The 19,448-nt window shown below is 45.1% G+C and overlaps 1 protein-coding gene across 2 annotated transcripts in view; it reads right to left on the bottom strand.

Annotated features, from left to right (window-relative positions):
• Positions 1-19,448, bottom strand: part of TRPM3 (transient receptor potential cation channel subfamily M member 3) — a 463,193-nt gene that overhangs the window by 421,072 nt on the left and 22,673 nt on the right. Inside the window, exon 1 of one of the 2 annotated variants that reach the window (XM_069777355.1) lies at positions 11,118-11,276. The exons of the other annotated variant lie outside the window; for it this stretch is intronic. Coding sequence (XP_069633456.1) covers positions 11,118-11,276 — 159 coding nt within the window. Of the gene's footprint in view, positions 1-11,117; positions 11,277-19,448 lie in introns of those variants that run through there. 2 annotated transcript variants of the gene reach the window in all.

Below are 19,448 nucleotides of genomic sequence, written 5' to 3'. Positions count from 1 at the left end.
GCGGACCCTAACTAGCCAAGGGGATACTCCATACCATGTCATGCTCAGTATATAAACTGAGGAAGCTGGCCAAGGGGGAGGAGGGATCATGGCATGAGAACAGGCTGGGCATGGGGTTCCAGGTGGTGAGCAATTGCATTGTACATCACTCACTTCTTATATCCTTTTATTAGTATTACTATTATTCCTTCTCTCCTTGTGTTGTCCTATTAAACTGTCCTTATCTCAACTCATGAGTTTTCTCATTCTGACCCTTCCAATTATGTCCCTCATTCCACTGTGGGAAGAGTGAGAGAGCAGCCACGTGTTGCTTAGTTGCCGGCTGGGGTTAAACCATGACAGTCCTTTTTGGCACCCAACGTGGGGCTTGAAGGGTTGAGAGAAAGACAGATCTGACCAGAGTCTGTTAAAACAAATTTGTTATAAGCATAGTCACTGGTCACAATGTTGGCTTATTTGTTCACATGGTGGCATTATGTAAATCCTTATATATGCACTATGTATTCCCTGCAGCAATATTTATCAGCTCTGGGAGAGGGATCAGGACTATCATTTTGCTGTACTGGGTAATATCAACTTATGATATGATTACATCACTGGTCATAAGGTTAAGGTGGTATTTGTATGCAAGCACTGTTGTCATGCCTGTACCTCGGGCGGCTGCTCTCAGAATTTATTAGTAATCGCACCCAGTCTATGGGGAAGACAACAGGGGATACCTTCTCCTGCTCTTTCAGCTCCCTTTTCTTCTTCAAGCTAATTATGACAGCTTTTGTGAATTTTTAATATCCTTGGGATGTTCAAGCCAGCATGCTATTATTGCTCTGTCTCCTGAATGTGTTTCAGGTCTTGTTTAGGGTTACAAAATCTTTTTTTAAGAATACCACCCAGAGATCCGCCCCAAGGCTGGATAGTCATGGGTGGCATGGCACGTGGGTGAATATGGGCAGGTATCTAGAGAACTTTTCACCTCCAATAGTTTGGAGCTTCACTCCTGAACAACTACAGGACCCTGATAAAGTGATGGGATATTTGAAAGGAAAATGGTGTGGCTATTCCAAAAAGGCACAGCTTACCGCGCTGTGCTGGGCCCTGGCCAGTATCTACCAAACACTGCTCAATGTTATACAGCACCCTCAGGGGGAAGGGAGGGAAAACAGACCGACAAGCACTGCAGCTACTCTAATCCCCATGACATGCAGTGCAGCTGAACCAGAGAATCAACCTGTGCTGTTATCAGTCACCCCTATACAGAAGAAATACATGGAGAAATCAGTTCACTTAGCGAGGGTTGAAGATGAACCAGGGTGATCACGAGAACAGGAGGAAGAGGCAGAACCAGAGATAATCACCCGATCCCTATCCCTGGGTGAGCTGCAGGATATGTGAAAGGATTCCAGCTGCCACCCAGGCGAGCACACTGTTACCTGGCTGCTCTGATGCTGGGATAACGGGGCCAGTAGCTTGGAATTAGAGGGTAGGGAAGCCAAGCAGCTGGGATCCATGTCTAGGGAAGGGGGCATTGACAAGGCAATTGGAAAAAAGACACAAGCCCTCAGCCTCTGGAGGCAACTTCTGTGAGGCATGAAGGAAAGGTACCCCTTCAAGGAAGCTGTTACATGTCATCCAGGCAAGTGGACCACCACAGAGAGAGGTATCCAGTACCTGAGGGAATTAGCCATGCTAATTTATAATGATCCAGATAATGAGCAGTTACCCACAGATCCTGATGAAGTCCAATGCACACAACCCATGTGGAGGAAGTTTCTACAAAATGCATCACTGTCATATGCCAACTCATTGGCAGTAATGTCCCGGAAAGGCGGCAAGGGACAGACAGTGGATGAAGTGGCTGTCCAACTCTGGCAATATGAAGGAAGTCTCTCTTCCTCCCTACAGGCCTGCGTCTCAGCTGTGGAAAAACTGCCAGACATGCTAGCCAGGGAACCATCCCAAGAGTTCCTGACTGAAGGGTAAGTTGTGCCTCCCACCTCTATGGGCCTGTATCTCAGCTATTAGCAGTAAGCATTCCTCTCCGCAAGAGAGATAATAGAAGGTACACACAACAGGGTACCCTGTCGTTTTACCTCCGTGACCACAGGGAGGACATAAGGGAGTGAGATGGAAAACCCACCTTGACCCTAGAGACATGGGTATGTGAGTTGGAAGGAAAAACAACCACAAAAGGGGATTCCTCCAGGAAAAATGCTGCTCCAGTTTCCAGCAGACAGTTCCCCAGACAGCGTAGAAGGGCTGATCTCACTTCTGATCCTCTAGAAGGGACTTCTGATTCCTCCTTACAAAAAGTGAGTAACGAATACTATGACCAGGATTAGAGGTGCCCTGCCTCCAGCCAGGTGGAGGAGAGGGACAGCCAGGTTTACTGGACTGTGTGGATCCGATGGCCTGGCACATCAGACCCACAGGAGGAATATAAGGCTCTAGTGCCAACTGGTGCACAATGTACCCTAATCCATTAAGCTGTGAAGGGGCAGAACATATCTCTATTTCTGGAGTGACAGGGAGATCCGAACAGCTAACTGTACTGGAAGCTGGAGTCTTAACTGGGAATGAGTGGCAGAAACACCCCATTGTGACTGGCCTAGAGGTCCCATGCATACTTGGCACAGAGTATCTCAGGAGAGGGTATTTCAAGGACCCAAAAGGGTACCGGTGTGCCTTCAAGATGGAGGAAATTGAACAGCTATCCACCTTGCCCAGTCTCTCTGAGGACCCTTCTGTTGTGGGGTTGCTGAGCTTTGAAGAACAACAGATACCAATTACTACCACAACAGTGCACCCGTGGCAATATTACACCAATCAAGACTCCTTGATTCCCACCCATAAGTTGATTTGTCAACTGGAGACCCAAAGGATGATGAGCAAAACTCGCTCACACTTTAATAGTCCCATATAGCCAGTGCGAAAATCTAATGGAGAGTGGAGACTAACAGTAGATTATCGTGGCCTGAATGAAGTCATGCCGCTGCTCAGTGCTGCTGTGCCGGACATGCTAGAACTTTGATATGAATGGGAGTCAAAGGCAGCCAAGTGGTATGCCACAACTGATATTGTTAATGCATTTTTCTCAATCCCTTTGGCAGCAGAGTACCGGCCACAGTTTGCTTTCACTTGGAGGGGTGTCCAGTACACCTGGAATCAACCACCCCAGGGGTAGAAACACAGCCCCACCATTTGCCAAGGACTGATCCAGGCTGCACTGGAACAGGGTGAAACTCCGGAACACCTGTAATACATTGATGACCTCATCATATGGGGCAACACAGCAGAACAAGTTTTCAAGAAAGGGAAGAAAATAATCCAAATCCTTCTGACGGCCAGTTTTGACATAAAACGAAGTAAGGTCAGGGGACCTGCACAGGAGACCCAGCTTTTAGGAATAAAATGGCAAGACAGGCATCATCAGATCCCAAAGGTTGTGATCAACAAAATAGCAGCTATGTCTCCACCAACTAGCAAAAGTGAAACAGAGGCTTTCTTAGGCATTGTGGGTTTCTGGAGGATGCATATTCCAAATTACAGTCCAATTGTAAGCCCCTTCTGTCAAATGACTCAGAAGAAGAACAATTTTAAATGGTAGGCCCGAAGCAACAACAAGCCTTTGAAAAAATTAAACAGGAGATTGTTCATGCAGTAGCCCTTGGGCCAGTCCGGGCAGGACATAATGTTAAAAATGTGCTCTACACCACAGCCGGGGAGAATGGCCCTACCTGGAGCCTCTGGCAGAAAGCACCTGGGGGGACCCAAGGCCAACCCCTGGGGTTTTGGAGTTGGGGATACAGGGGATCCGAGGCTCGCTATACCCCAACTGAAAAAGAGATACTGGCAGCATATGAAGGAGTTCAAGCTGCCTCAGATGTGGCTGGTACTGAAGCACAGCTCCTCTTAGCACCCCGACTGCTGGCGCTGGGCTGGATGTTCAAAGGGAGGGTCTCCTCTACACATCACGCAACTGATGCCACATGGAGTAAGTGGGTTGTGCTGATCACACAACGAGCTCACATAGGAAACCCCAGTTGACCAGGAATTTTGGAAGTGATCACAGACTGGCCAGAAGGCAAAAATTTTGGAATATCGCCAGAGGAGGAGGTGATGTGTGCTGAAGAGGCCCCACTGTATAATAAACTGTTAGAAAATGAGAGGCAATATGCCCTGTTCAATGATGGGTCCTGTCACATTGTGGGAAAGCACTGGAGGTGGAAGGCTGCTGTAGAGAGTCCTACACGACAAGTCGCAGAAACTGCTGAAGGAGAAGGTGAATCAAGTCAGTTTGCAAAGGTGAAAGCCATCCAGTTAGCATTAGACATCGCTGAAAGAGAAAAGTGGCCAGTGTTCTATCTCTATACTGACTCATGGATGGTGGCAAATGCCCTGTGGGGGTGGTTACAGCAATGGAAGCAGAGCAACTGTCAGCGCAGAGGCAAACCCATCTGGGCTGCCGCACTGTGGCAAGATATTGCTGCCCAGCTAGAGAAGCTAGTGGTAAAAGTACATCATGTAGAAGCTCACGTACCCAAGAGTCGGGCCACTGAAGAACATCAACCAGCAGGTGGATCAGGCTGCCAAGATTGAAGTGGCTCAAGTGCATCTGGACTGGAAACGTAAGGGTGAATTATTTATAGTTCGGTGGGCCTATGATACCTCAGGCCATCAAGGAAGAGATACAACATATAGATGGGCTCATGATCGAGGGTTGGACTTGACCGTGGATTCTGTCACACAAGTTATCCATGAATGTGAAACATGTGCTGGAATTAAGCAAGCCAAGTGGTTAAAGACCCTGTGGTATGGAGCATGATGGCTGAAATATAAATATGGGGAGGCCTAGCAGATTGACTATATCACACTCCCACAAACCTGCCAAGGCAAACACCATGTGCTTACAACAGTGGAAGCAACCACCAGATGGCTGGACACATATCCCATGCCCCACGCCACCACCCGGAACACTGTCCTGGGCCTTGAAAAACAAGTCTTACAGCGACATGGTACCCCAGAAAGAATTGTGTCAGACAAAGGGACTCATTTCTGAAACAACCTCAGACACCTGAGCTAAAGAGCATGGCATTGATTGGGTATATCACATCCCCTATCATGCACCAGGCTCCGGGAAAATTGAACGATACAATGGACTGTTAAAGACTACGCTGAGAGCAATGCGGGGTAGGACCTTCAAACATTAGGATACACACTTAGCAAAAGCCAGCCAGTTAGTCAACACTAGAGGATCTGTCAATCAAGCTGGCCCTGCCCAATTAAAACTTCCACATACTGTAGAAGGGGATGAAGTCCCCGTAGTGCACATGAAGAATATGTTAGGGAAGAAAGACAGTCTGGGTTAGTCCTGCCTCAGGCAAAGACAAACCCATCCGCGGGACTGCTTTTGCTCAGGGACCTGGGTGTACCTGGTTGGTGATGCAGAAGGATGGCGAGGTCTGTTGTGCACCTCAAGGGGATTTGATTTTGGGTGAGAATAGCCAGTGAATTAAATTGTATGATGTTAATTACTAAATAACACTGCCACAGTATGGCATCACTACTACAGTTGTGATACGCCATATCAATGGTATTACAGTAAGAATCACCCAAATCAATGAAGGATGGACTTTCATGAAACCAAGCAAAGTGCAGCAGTGATGGAACTTGAACTGGCTTCAGCAACTGGCACCCAGCAACTTCCTCAAGACTGACAACTTCAACCCAGGGCATGGGCATGGGCTGCACCAAACACACCAGCTGCAAGCTCTGAATGCAGCACGCAACAATCCAACACCACACACCATCTCGCCTGCCCTGAAAGACTGTTATGACAGATGGAGCCCCAAAGTCATGGATTAAATGAACTCAATGGACACATTAGAGAGATGGCCCATAGACTGCAGGAATGATATCTCTGTGTGTGTGTGTGTGTGTGTGTGTGTGTGTGTCTATATATATGTGTATAAAAAACAGGAAGACTGGTAGTGATTAATTGGAAAGTGTAGGATCTGGGCATGACATGGTATAGAATAAGGGGCGGATTATGTCCTGGGTTCAGCTGGGATAGAGTTAATTTTCACAAGGATCTGGGAGGGGGCACAGCCAGGAGATGTGACCCAAACTAGCCAAGAGGATATTCAATACCCTATGATGTCATGCTTAGCATATAAACTGGGGGAGCTTCCCATGGGGAGGAGGGATTGTGGGATAGGAACAGGCTGGACATCAGATTCTGAGTGGTGAACAACTGCATTGTGCATCACTCGCTTCGTGTATTCTTTTAATAACAGTATTATTATTCCTTTTCTCATTGTGTTGTCCTATTAAATTGTCCCTATCTCAACCCATGAGTTTCTACCTTTTTCTTCCAATTGTCCTCTCTATCCCACTGTGGCAGGGAGGAGTGAGCAAGCGGCCACGTGGTGCTTAGTTGCCCACTGGGCCTAAACCACAACACCAGCAGAAAAGACAAATAGAGTTGTCTGCTTGGAAGAAAATCCTGTAATAGCTTGAATGAGCAAAATGGGTCAGCCTTTCTACAGTCAGAGTCTGCACTGTGTGCTGTATGAGGACAGAGAACCATTCAATAACACGAAGTTATCCCTGACACCCTCCGGGATGGCTACTGTCCTGACACATTAAAGTTCCCATTGAGGATGAGGGTCTGTGACACAAAGACTTCTTCAGATTTTTCAGAGAAAGCTTCATCTACTTCCTTTCCTTGGTCAGTTGTCTGTAACACATCCTACCACAGTGTCATGTTTAGCAACCTCTCCTCTGACCCTGACCCACAAGCTGTTAGCCAGACCTGAGCCCCTACACATCTGAGCTGCTCCTTCACATGAAGGGCAGCCCCTGTCCTCCTCTTCCCTGCCTGACTCTGCTGAAGGGCTCGCCTCCATCCATCACAGCACTCCAGCCACATGAGCTGTGCCACGTCACCAGTATCCCAGCGATGCTGCAGCTCTATGGCCACATGCTGAGCTCTCGTTCCTCCTGCTCAACTCCCAGGCAGTGCACAGACGTGCACACACCCTGCAGGCGGGTGTCCTTTTGTCCTGTTTTAATATGCCAGAGCTCTGCCTTGTTCCCCCTACCCTGCACTTTTGCTTTCTGCCCTCGCCCCACCATTTTCTCACCTAACTCTCAGCTGTAATCTCTCTCCCACGTTACTCCCAGTTTAAGTCTCCTCATCAGGCTGGCCAGCCTCTTGGCAAAGATGCTTTTCCCACAATAAGTGAGGAAGAGAAAACAGCAGCTGATTTCATAAATTCACAAATGTGGAACTCAGAGGGCAAGCTAGGTTTTGTTTGAGGCCCCCTAATCTGCTCCACAAGTCACTCTGAAATCCAGCTCTTCACTCACTGGGTGACAGCTACTGTACACATACTGTTCCGCAACCACGTACACGTGTAACTATAGCTCAGGTCTGCCATAAGGTAGCTGATTTCTCCCTGCCAATCTTTTGTATTCAGTCCATTTGTACTCAGTCCATCTGATTTTCAGTCTCCAGGACAGGACCAACGACCTGGTTCACAGTTGTAATTTCACTGATGCCACAGCAAAATAAAAGAGAAAAGTTATATTTCATGTGTTTGTACATTTCTCACTTGCGACTGTGTTTCTGAGCTACTGTAAATATCCTGTGGGAAAATTCAGCTCAAAAGCAATAAGAAAAACCTATTATCTTTGAACAATAAAGAAAAAGAGTTGCTGTAATCAGAAACTGTACAGCAGAATAGCCATTTAGCTCCTTTTTTACTGAACTGGAACACTATACTGTGCAGCCCCTGGTTAAAACGGGTTGAAAAACTCACATAATTCAGAGGCCATAAGTACAAATGACACTCAAGATCTTGGTAGAAAGAAGCAAGATGTTCCTCTTTATGGGCAGAAATTTAACATGATCCAAAACACGACTTCTTGTTTTGAATGGCAAAACTTCCACCAATTTGAGCAGGGGGGGGTCCACTCAGCTTTCCGTTACCAGAGTTACACAAGCATATGATGGAGAGAGAAAAACAGCAGAAAAAGCTTCATTTCCAAAGCAACAGCTGTACTTTAGTTCCTTGATACGTAACCCCCTTACTCAAAATGTAACTGGGGTCAGTACACCATAAAAAAAGATAACAGCTTTGAAGTTAGAGATTGTTTAGAGGCAGCCACATGTGTGATCTAGCCAATGTTAGCTCTTGCAACCCTTTTCTATCTCAAAGATCCTTCTCCTCCTCAGCTCCTGCCAATAAAACAACTCCCTTCCTATCACTCAAGGGCTAATATCAAAACAAGCTAAATAAAATTAAAAAAAAATGTTTTGGTGAAGAAATAAGACTACAAATTATTCTTTGGGAATTAACAAAGAAATAAAACAAAAGTCACCTTTTAGGATTATTACTTGTTAATTTTTCATTGAGTAACAGTGGAGCATTAGGATCAGCAATTTCTACAATCATGAAGAAAAGGAAGGTTGGAAAATTCAGATATCGGTAGATAGTACCTGATGAGAAGGATGCAGAGAAATAACATAGCTATTCTCACTACTAACCACAATGTGCAATTACTAATTTAAAACTTCTGCATTTGACATAAAATCTAAAGCAAGCCTTAATAGGGAGGAAATTAGTTCCTCAAAATGCAGAATTTTCCTTTTCTTGCACAACAAGGACACCTACCTAAACGGCTTTGCAAGAAACCCAGATGAGACCCTTTATGCAAAACAAACACACACACACACACACACACCACCCAGGTTACTCTGCATTTTCTTTTGAATAAATCTCAATTTTGAAGAGTTAAGTTTGTCACAGAGGTTAAACCCCAGAGACTGCCCTAAAGAAGTGATCTTCTAAGTTTTCAAGAAGGTGCTGAAGGATTACCCATACCACCTTTCACCTATCCAAAACTGCCTGCACACAGTAGCGGCCTCTCCCATAAGGCACATTACAAAAGGCTGTTATGCTAGCCTGCTTAAGGAGCAAAAGAAAGCAAGTCCATGTATCCTGGCTAGTTTCCAGACGATTAACAACACTGACCAAAATGAGCCTTTCTTAGTTAAAAAGGCACAGAAATCATCTGAGACCCCATACCTTTATACCCCTTACTGGTATTAAGACAAGATTAGGGAAGAACCGAAAGCAAAAAAATACCCATGCACAATGTCACTTGTGCCAGCCTCCTACTTCAGCACTGACCTCCCAAAAGTCCTCCTCAGACCAGTGACAACCTTTAAAAAGTAAACTGTGGCAGGCAAATAGAAGTTACTACAAGAAAAACACAATCAGGGAGGCCAGGCTGGCAGGGAGGCTATAATGCTAATGCTAAAAAGGTTTAAATCTTACACTTTTTTTCAGGGATTGTTTGGGGGCAAGGGAGAAGGAGAAGAAAGGTGGTGGTGTGAAATGTCTTGAGGATTCGTATGTTCTAGTGTTGCTTTGGAAAATGATCCCAAGTGAATTATCCTTAGCGAAATGTGATTTCAGAAATCCGATGGTCTCTTATAAAAAAAGAGAAGTGTGTAAATGAAGAAAACAAAAACTAATAGCTACCCATTTACAAAAAAGTGTTTTACAAAAAAACTAACACAAACTGAAACAAACAAAAACATTGAGAATCAACCATTCCCGTCTGCCTGCAATTTATGGAATTTAGTAGTTTAAGCGTAATGCAAATCCACTAGTATAAACACACCACTTTAGTACTGCTTTAGAGAGGAAAACAGGAAGAAGTTGCTCATCCATTCAGAAAGATTCTGGAAATGTAAAGAAAAAATCAAAGACTAATACAGACTTTCAATTCTGGCCAAACACTTGCAACCTGAATCTCATTCAGGCTTCTGCCTAGAGTAAGAATTCATTTCTGCTGTAAGGCACAAGAACCACTTTGTTTAGAACAACAGAAACTCAACAAGCCCTACAAAAACACCCCAATCCTCAACTGCATTGTGCATTTTTCTGATGAGTTCTGGTGATAGAACCCTTACCTGGGAATTAAATTTAAGGCACCTACTGCAAAGAGAAGCTAGTGATTTCTGAAAAAAACCCAAACCCTCAATTATAGTATCTTAATCTACAGTGTGGTACAGATGAATGCAATGCTCTTCCCCCTCCATAAGAGAATATTGTTACTTTCTCTGATGCTTTCTTGTTGCCATGGCATCCTTTCTACCGTAGGTCTCTTCACCCTTATGTTATTTCCCCAATTGGCATTCAACCTGTGGGCATCTTCCCCCCAGCTCAAAAGGTTATAAATTTATGCTTCTTTTTGAAACAATACATTTGATCTGTTGAAGAAGGCATCTCACCCCAGACCTCAGTGAGTCAGCTTTTGGTAAGGACACACAACATCATCGTTTCTAAGCTCAGGAGGACTGAGGTTGTACTTGGACAGCGAGCAGTTCCTCCAAAATCTTTGTTTGTACGTGTTTGTTCGGCACCTTGCACCAGGGTTCTGATCCTGAGGAAAAAGGCCGTCAAGCACTCTAATAAATGCCACTCACTACTTCTACTTGAATACTCAGTTTGATCCCTCAATTTCCGTGTGTATCTTGCCGAGATGCTCGTTTTCCTGACATGCCACCTATGCCGTGGGGCGCATCTTCATCAAGATGTCTGTCCATCCACCTCACAGCCTGACACATCCCACCGAGCTGGCTGAAGGCAGACACACCACCAAGCCAGACACCTGCCCAAGAAGAAAACCTCTGGTTCCCACGCGCGTCTTTTCAGTCTACCTGCCTTCGAATCTTCGGCTTTCCATACCTGCCACCTCCCCCTCAGCCGCACAACGCCAGCCCAGGGCTCACGTCGCGACTTCGCTGCGGCCACAGCCGGCTCCGGGAGCCGCGCCGCCGCTCTCCCCGCCGCCGCCCGCAGCGCCGCCGCGAAAGCACACACGGGCACACGCGCACACAGACCGACGGCAAAGCCGGAGACGTGCACCTGCTGCAGCTGCAAAGCCAGACGCAGCGCAACGGCAGGGGGATTCTTCCTCCCGGAGTGCAACAGGTTTCTGAACACCACCCCCACCCGGCACCCGGATCCACGCGGTGCCCGGACGGAGGAGCCCCGCTCCCGGTCGCGGTCGCGGTCGCGGTCGCGGTGCCGGTCGCGGGCACTCACCGGCGGCGCGGGCGCGGAGGGTCCGCCGCGCTTGGCGGAGCCGCGCCGGGAGCTCAGCCGCCGCCAGGACTCCGCCAGCCGCCCGCGGCCGCCGCCCGCCGCCCCCTCGGCGCCACAGCCCCGCTCCGCCGCCCCGGGGCTCCGCCGCCTCTGCCCCATGGCCCGCGGCGCCGCCGGGCCCCGCTGCTCGCCCCGCGCCTCTCCGCGCCGCCCCTAGTTTTAACGATGCTGCCGAGACACCGCGGGGGGGGGGGGGGGGGGGGCAGGGGAGGCGGGCTGGGGCGGGGCGGGGACTGCCCGGGGGGAGCCCCCGTGACGGCGGGGGGGGGGAGCGGCGCGTGTTCCGCGGGGGCGGTGAGCGGGGTGGGGAGGGGAGGAGGGAGGGCGCCCGGTTGCGGGAGGGGCGGGGGGGGACACCCGCCCGGGGGGTGACGGGGCAAGCGTGGTGTGCTTGGTGGCAATTAAAGCTCGTCATGTGCCGCAGCAAAATGAGGGTTTTAATCGCGGGCGCGAGCCGAAGAAGGTGCCGGGCGCGAAGTGGGGAACCGGCACGGTAAGTGAAAAGCGCAGGTAGGGATCCGTGCTCGGAGGTGGCAGGTCACAATACCTGTTCACTTCGGAGTCTACATCTTGCCAAAATCTTGCCAGGAGGCTTCTTCTCGTTAGGCTACATCAGTAGTTCTACGGAACTAAATTAGTAGTTTCCCCATAATAAAACATGGTCCTTCCTAAAGTCCAGCCGCGCTTACAGGCGCGCAGCTTCCACATTAGGTCCGGCATTTTTCCCTCCCGTTTAACACTTAGGAGGAGGGAAACACCAAGTCAGAAGCAAAAGGCGGCATGGTACCTGTTGGTAGGGCACACCTTTGGGGGGCCTGCTTGTCTTTCTTAAATTCAACGAGCAGCGTCTCTGGAATTAACAGTCTCCCTGCTACTACTGGAAGGGTCTCCTGTGGCCCTGGTCACGATCCGGGATTCAATATGCCCTACCAGCAACAGGCACATCAGGTTCATCAGCTCTACCTGCTGAGCACAGGGCACTGGTGCGGTGCCACAGAGGAAAGCTGCCTCTCCTCTGCCCTCCCAGCTCACTGCTGATTTTTCTTAATGAGGTGAGAGGATGCTCAAGTCCCCACGGCTGAACTAACAAGACGACTAGTCAGCATGTTGGTGTACAAGCTGAGGCCACAGCATTACAAGGTAAACATTTCATCTTGTTCTACAGAGCCATATTAAAAGAAAAAAAAATCTAGATAGACACTTTTTCAGGGATCATTAAAAACAGTGAGTGTTTTGCAGGCATTAAACCATTGACTTGTACTTATGATTTAACCCTTCTTATAAAGATTTCTTAGAAGACAGTTTTACTGGAAAAGTCAAATGTATACTGCTCTCTCGAGTAGTTGAACTTTCTATTTTAAAAAGTTGATATGACATTGTAATGAATAACATTATTCTAGTTATAGCCACAGTACTTAAAATGATTTATGAAAGGATATGTTTTCCTCACAGTGTACCTAATGCCGTAATAATAAGCAAGAAAGATGGGTCAGACTTTCCAAAGAACACGTTAAATTCTCAATTAAGTATAGATTGGAAGCTAACGTCTAAGGGTTGTGTTATGGCATTAGGTAGCCTAATGCCCTCCACACCCCTAATCAGACTCCAGGCTGATTGAGTACCTTCCATTCAGTGGAGATAGACATTATCTGCAGGGTCTTTTCCTTCCAACACCTGTAACTATAGCAAGTTACTTTATTTGGGTGAACTATTCTCATGTCTGCCTTTAGCTTCATTTATTCCCCACTGAGGTGCATCAGCATTTGGTCAGCTTTGGTGATTAAGTCAATTAGCTGTACCATTTTTAATGACTTCTATAGATCAACTCCTCTGATGTCTCCTCTATCTGCTAGTCATAACTATCAAATTTCCCAACACCAGCGTTTAATTACCCATTAGAGGAATCTAATGATTTTCAAATCCCACAAAATCTTGTAAGCAAGTTAGTTTTTAAAAACTCAGATTACATAAAACCCAGCAGACATGCTTTTAAGGAGTCTTGTTGGGAGGGTGGGGAATAAGGATCTCTAAAGGAATTCATGGACAGGATACAAAAGTATTTGTGCTCCTGATTTGTCAGTAGTCTTACTGATTTGTCAGTAGTCTTCACGTTCTGGCTTTGGTAGCTGGAATATGAAGTTTGCTGCCTTCACCACTTTGTTACACAGACAGTTACACAGACTACTTATTAAGCTCACAGTACCATGTAAGATACAACAGAAAAGCAAGGAAATGTTCTTAAACTAAACTAAATGTTCTTAAACTTCAAACTAAAATAGAACAAAAACATAGCCAAGAGCAATTTAAGCTTCAGTAAGTCTAATACACAACACAGTCATTTGAGTAGCATCAGAAGGTCAAATTTTGTGAAAAGCAATTCACTTGTCAATAGATGTGAAAATATTGTTTCTTTTCAGATGTTAAGGCTGAAGTTTCAGCACAGAAAACAGCTGCTTTCTTCTTACTTCCGTCCATAATTCATCTGAACCTGAGGATCTAAGTGCCAGTCACCTTTTGTATAAACCATCATAACAGTAAGTTTCAATTTGTTACATGGTCTGACAGGATTTAATGCAACATGTACGTTTAATAACCACCTACACAGGATTGGTTTCTAATATTTATATTATACGTGCCATATGTTTATCCCTTGTATGCTTGTAAACATTGCTGTTACAGCTTTAATCAGGCGTACTCTGCCTGGCCAGAAAGTATTTTCATCTTGAGCAGAGAAGGACATGACCACATGTTATGTATACAGTAGCCTGATATCCTTATTTCAGCCTTTCTCATTCCAGCTACATGTTTGTTCTTCACAGTTGTTTATAAGTACGTTCAAGTATTTATCAAGAATTACAAGAAGGCATGTCAGTAGGTGGTGACAGGGCTCCATTTGCTTGGTTTAAATCTTCTAGCCTAACAGAGTCCAAGACCCACTGAACTGTTTGGGATAAGTTTGAACAACTCAGAGGTGTGGAAGCAGTCATTCAGGGCCTATGAAATGTTTTCATTTCACTTTGCATTAGTAAGACAGAAGCTATGGAGTAACTTATGTTGTTAGGGGCCACTGGAAGTCACCTGGTCCAACCCTCTGCTTAAAGGAGGTCCGCTTAGATCAGCTTGCTCTGGGCTTTGTCCAGTCAGATCTCAAAAAAACCCAGAACTAAAGATTTCATAGCTTCTCTGGGCAACGTTTCAGTGCTTAAGCGTGGTCTCAGTGAAAAAGCTTTTCCTTAAAGCTGATTGGAATTTCTCATGTTCCCACTTGCGTTTGTTTCCACTTCCCGCTTCACCATACACCTTCAAGGACAGACTGGCTCCATCTTCTCTACACCTTCCCATTCAGCCGTTGGAGGCAACAATTAAGACTCCCTGTAGGCTCTGTTCTTAAGTCTGAACAAACCTATTATTCTCCCAGTCTCTTCTCATCAGTCACGTGGCTGAGGCGTTCTACAGACATCTAGATGTAGCCTCACATTTACAGGCCCTGGTCCTCACAGGGGAGCTTCAACCACCCCAGTTTTCTGCTGGAGGAACACCACAGCCAGGTGTAAGCAGACTTTGACCTCTGCCTGGATATACTTGAAAGAGTCCCATAGGATAAGGACCTTAAGCAAAGAGGGGTCCAAGAGAGATGACTGATACTCAAGGATCACCTCCTCCAAGCTCAAGAGTGGTCCATCCCAATGATCAAGGAAGTCAGGCAAAAAGACCAGGAGACCTACGTGGATGAACAAGGAGATCTGGGCAAAACTCAAATGTAAAAGTAGACAGAAGGTGAAAGCTGGGACAGGTAGTGTAGGAGGAATACAGAGTTATTGTCCTAGCACACAGGGATGACATTAAGAAAGCCAGTGCCCAATTGGTGTTGAATCTGGAAAGGATGTCATAGAATGGTTTGGGTTGGAAGCGACCTTAAAAAGCATCTAGTTCCAACCCCCCTGCCGTGGGCAGGGACACCTTCCATTAGACCAGGTTGCTCAAAGCCACATCCAACCTGACCTTGAATACTTCCAGGGATGGGACATCCACAACTTCTCTGGTCAACCTGTTCCAGTGTCTCACCACCCTCACAGTAAAGAACTTCTTCCTTATGTCTCATCTAAATCTACCCTCTTTCAGTTTAAAGCCACCACCCCTTGTCCTATCACTATGTGCCCTTGTAAAAAGTCCCTCTGGCTGTCTTGTAGGCCCGCTTTAGGTACTGGAAAGCTGCTATAAGGTCTCCCTGGAGCCTTCTCCAGGCTGAACAACCCCAACTCTCTCAGTCTGTCCTCATAGGAAAGGTGCTCCAGCCCTCTGATCATCTTCATGACCCTCCTCTGGACTCGCTCCAACAGGTCGGTGTCCATCTTATGTTGGGGGCCCCAGAGCTGAATGCAGTACTCCAGGTGGGGTCTCATAAGAGTGGAGTAGAGGAGGAGAATCACCTCCCTTGACCTACTGGTCACGCTTCATTTGATGCAGCCCAGGATACCGTTGGCCTTCTGGGCTGCAAGAGCACACTGGGGGATCATGTTGAGCTTCTTGTCAATCAATACCCCCAAGTCCTTCTCCGCAGGGCTGCTCTCAATCCACTCATCACCCAGCCTGTATTTGTGCTTGGGATTGCCCTGACCCATGTGCAGGACCTTGCACTTGGCCTTGTTGAACTTCATGAGGTTCTCACGGGCCCACCTCTCAAGCCTCAGGGTCCCTCTGGATGGCATCCCTTCCCTCCAGTGTGTCAACCACACCACAGAGCTTGGTGTCATCAGCAAACTTGCTGAGGGTGCACTCAAAAATGCAAAATAAAGTCCATACGGAAAATAGTGCTGGGCAGTTTGGGGCAGAAGTCTATAGAATGTTTAATTTTGTTCTTATGATATTAGGAAAGAACAAAGAGGAGCAAATTTGTTATTATCTATTAAGTTGCTCTATGTTCAGGTGAAGTGACAAACCTATTATTAGCTACTCTAATCTGTGGCAGGCTCCTTGTGCAATGAACATGTTTTGACTTACCTGCAGCTAGGTGAACACGGATAGCTTGTCAGCACCCAGCTGGCCAGTGTAAAATCTCTGATTTCTTACTGCTTATTTGTATCTCTCTACTTAATACAAGCACCATTTTTTGTTTGTTTTGTGAGGTTTATGGGAATTTAACTATCAATCAGACTTTTGCCATTTTTTTTTTCCAATTGGGTAAAACTGATCAATAGGTTCAAAAGCTGGGTAGTGAAACCAGAGGAGGACAGACAGCCTGTTTTCTTCGGCTACCTTCCTTAAAATGAAGGAAGGATGCCAGTTAAAGTGTCTAGTTCTACTTCGTAGTAATTTCCTTAGTTGTGCTTTCCCTCTAAAACCTAACTGTAAACAAGGTTAATATTATAAATATTTAAATTAAAATTTATTGTCAGAAAGATTTGGGAAATAATTTAGCTGAAATAGCTTTGTTGAACTAAAAATGCACTAGGGATTAATAATTAAGAATGTATGGTGACATTCATGCATTTGGAAGTGGAGAAAACTCTTTGCTTATTTGTTCTTGTTTTCTGTCTTTCACTGCAGAAATACAGAGGTTAAGATGCATGTATAGCAGAGTCTGTAAGAGTGAGGTACTGCCCACAGTAAAGGCATGCTTAATCCACTGGACACGTACCAGTCCGTGGGACTTCATGGGGTGCATCCAAGGGTGCTGGGAGAGCTGGCTGCTGTCAATATGTGAGGCCACTCTCAATCACCTTTGAAGCATCATGGCAATCAGGGGAGGCTTCTGATGACTGGGGAAAAAAAAGTCAAATATCATACCCATATTCAGGAGACACGAAGAAGACCTGGGCTACTGCAGACTAGTGAATCTAACCTCACTCCCCGGGAAAGTATGGAGCAAATACTTCTGAAAGCCATTTCCAGGATCACGAAGAACAAGGTGATGATTAGGAATAGCTAGCATACTTCTACCATAGAGGAATCAAGCCTCACTGACCTGATTGCCTTTTGTGATGAGAGAACTGACTCTGGGGACAGGGGAAGAGCAGTGGATGTTGCATAGCTGGACTACAGGAAAGCCTTTTATATGGTTTCCCATAGCACCCTTCTAGCAAAACTGCTAAGATATGGACTGTATTAGTGGATAATAAGATGGATGACAAACTGCTGAACCATTAGGCTGAAAGGGTTATGATCAGCATAAAGTACAGTACAAAGCACAACTGGTGGCTGGTTACTAGTAGCATCCTTCCAGGATCAATACTATCAATATTGTTTAATCTTTTTAATGACAGAGATGGAGTCTGGTCTCAGCAAGTTCATAAATGATACCACATTGGGGGAAAGCAGTAGATACCTGAGGGGAAGGCAGTGCTGCTATTCATAGGGATCTGGACAGGTTGGAGAAATAAGCTGGTAGAAACGTCATGAAGTTCGACAAAGGAAAATCCTTTTTTATTTTACAGTACAGACATTTTGTTAGATCTTACATCACAAGTAGATCACAAGTATGAAATATCTGCAGGGCTTTAATTCCCAGGCCTTTCATGACTACCTCAAGCTCCACAAAATTATGCAACTATTTCATAAACTCTGCCAGCTCCATGAAAAGACATAAACAAAGTTTATATGTTTTCTTTGATTAGCTTTTCATGGAAGTAATTACTTCAAGGATATTATAAAATTGCAGAGGGGCAGAAAGATTGTCTGTGAGTTCTCCTTTTCAAAGTGTGGGTCATAACATAAAAATACAGGTTTTCAAAGGCCAAGTTCTCTGCCAAACTTTTTTTTTTTTTTTTTAAGAAAAAAGCAATTCCTTACAACATTTCCTCCTTCAGAAAAAGAAAAAATAATAATCCAAGAGCTGATGTAAATTATTAACTTCTTTTAAAATGGGAACAATATTATAGTTTCTTTCATCTGCTGCTAGGAGTGGGTCATACATGTCTGCTTTTTATCACCTGCATTATGGAAGACTTTTTCCCTTCTCCAGTTTATAGAGCTTTGATTAGGAAAGTTAAATACACCAGAATCAAAGTCTGCAGGAGTCTTTTTCAGAAATTCTGTACTACAGTTGCTGCTTATTGTTTGTATTGCCTAACACAGTTGGGTTTTTTTCTTTTTTTATACCTTCCAATTTTGTAGAGACAGATAAATCAAAGGCAATACCAATATTCTTTGGTGCATACTTACAAATGCTTGTTTAGTTCAGCCATAACACTCTCTGAGAGAGGTAGGACTCCAACACAACACAGCTTTGATTTTGAAAGAAAAAGTGACTAGTCTTAACTGCTTGTACAATGAATGAAGATGATAATTCACTTTTCCAATAGGTCAGGCAACAAAACTAGACCTGAAACTCACTTAGAATTCATACTCTGACTGGGCCACCAAAATATCTGAAATATTAGATTTTAGGTAATAAAGATATCTCTGTTGAAATTCTTGGTAATTACCACAGTAAAATTTATTTTCTAAAGCACAAAGCTACAGCAGTCTCTGTGTTTTCAAGGTTATAGATGAAATCTTTTACCTTAAATACTGCTTGTGTCATTGACAGAAAAAAACCCCTATATCCTAAATAAGAACAGGCTTCTTATTTCAAAACAAACTAAACATTGGTTTAAAACAGTTTTATTTTTTTCTTCCACACAATGTGAAAGATGTGAAGGTAGAGCTTTGTTACACTGGATCATTACAAAATGAACTTTATATCCTTATGTTTACCTGAGTCGTCATCATAGCACAGTGGACTAAAGAGAAAAGAACTGTTGGCAATTTATGTCTGAAAAACAGAGTTAAAGTGACCTCCTCTTTGTCACGCCAACTTTAAAACTGAACCAGGTGATGTTAACTTGTATCCTCTTAATTCTGTTTAATGCCCTAGCCACCTGATCATTCTCGCCTTGGAGTGTTTAGACAGGCAGACACTACAAACAGATAGTTTGGTTTTTGGCTCACTACTGGAAGAAGCAGTATAGAAAAATACTGGTGATTATAATGATATCTCTTTCTAAAACATGCCTGGACACCTCATTAAAGTATGACAGGACAAAGGCACAATTCTTATGGTTTCTTAGAAGCCCTTAGTGTAGTGTTTATTCAAGCTGAACTTCCACTACAGAGGGAAGTCATTTTGAGCACAGACTGGAAGATCAAACTTTCAACATTTAACTTTTAATTATGTTCAGTTTTTCTTTCTCCCGTCTGTTCACTTCAAAAGGTCACAGTCTCCACGACAACATTGTCAGAAACATTTGTAATACCTTAGAGAGCAGACAGCAAGAACAAATACTGTACAGT

This window comes from Haliaeetus albicilla, chromosome Z, assembly GCF_947461875.1.
Source record: "Haliaeetus albicilla chromosome Z, bHalAlb1.1, whole genome shotgun sequence".
Taxonomy (NCBI): domain Eukaryota; kingdom Metazoa; phylum Chordata; class Aves; order Accipitriformes; family Accipitridae; genus Haliaeetus; species Haliaeetus albicilla.
Note: the sequence above shows the minus strand (reverse complement) of the source record. Positions and strands in the feature narration are given on the sequence as shown.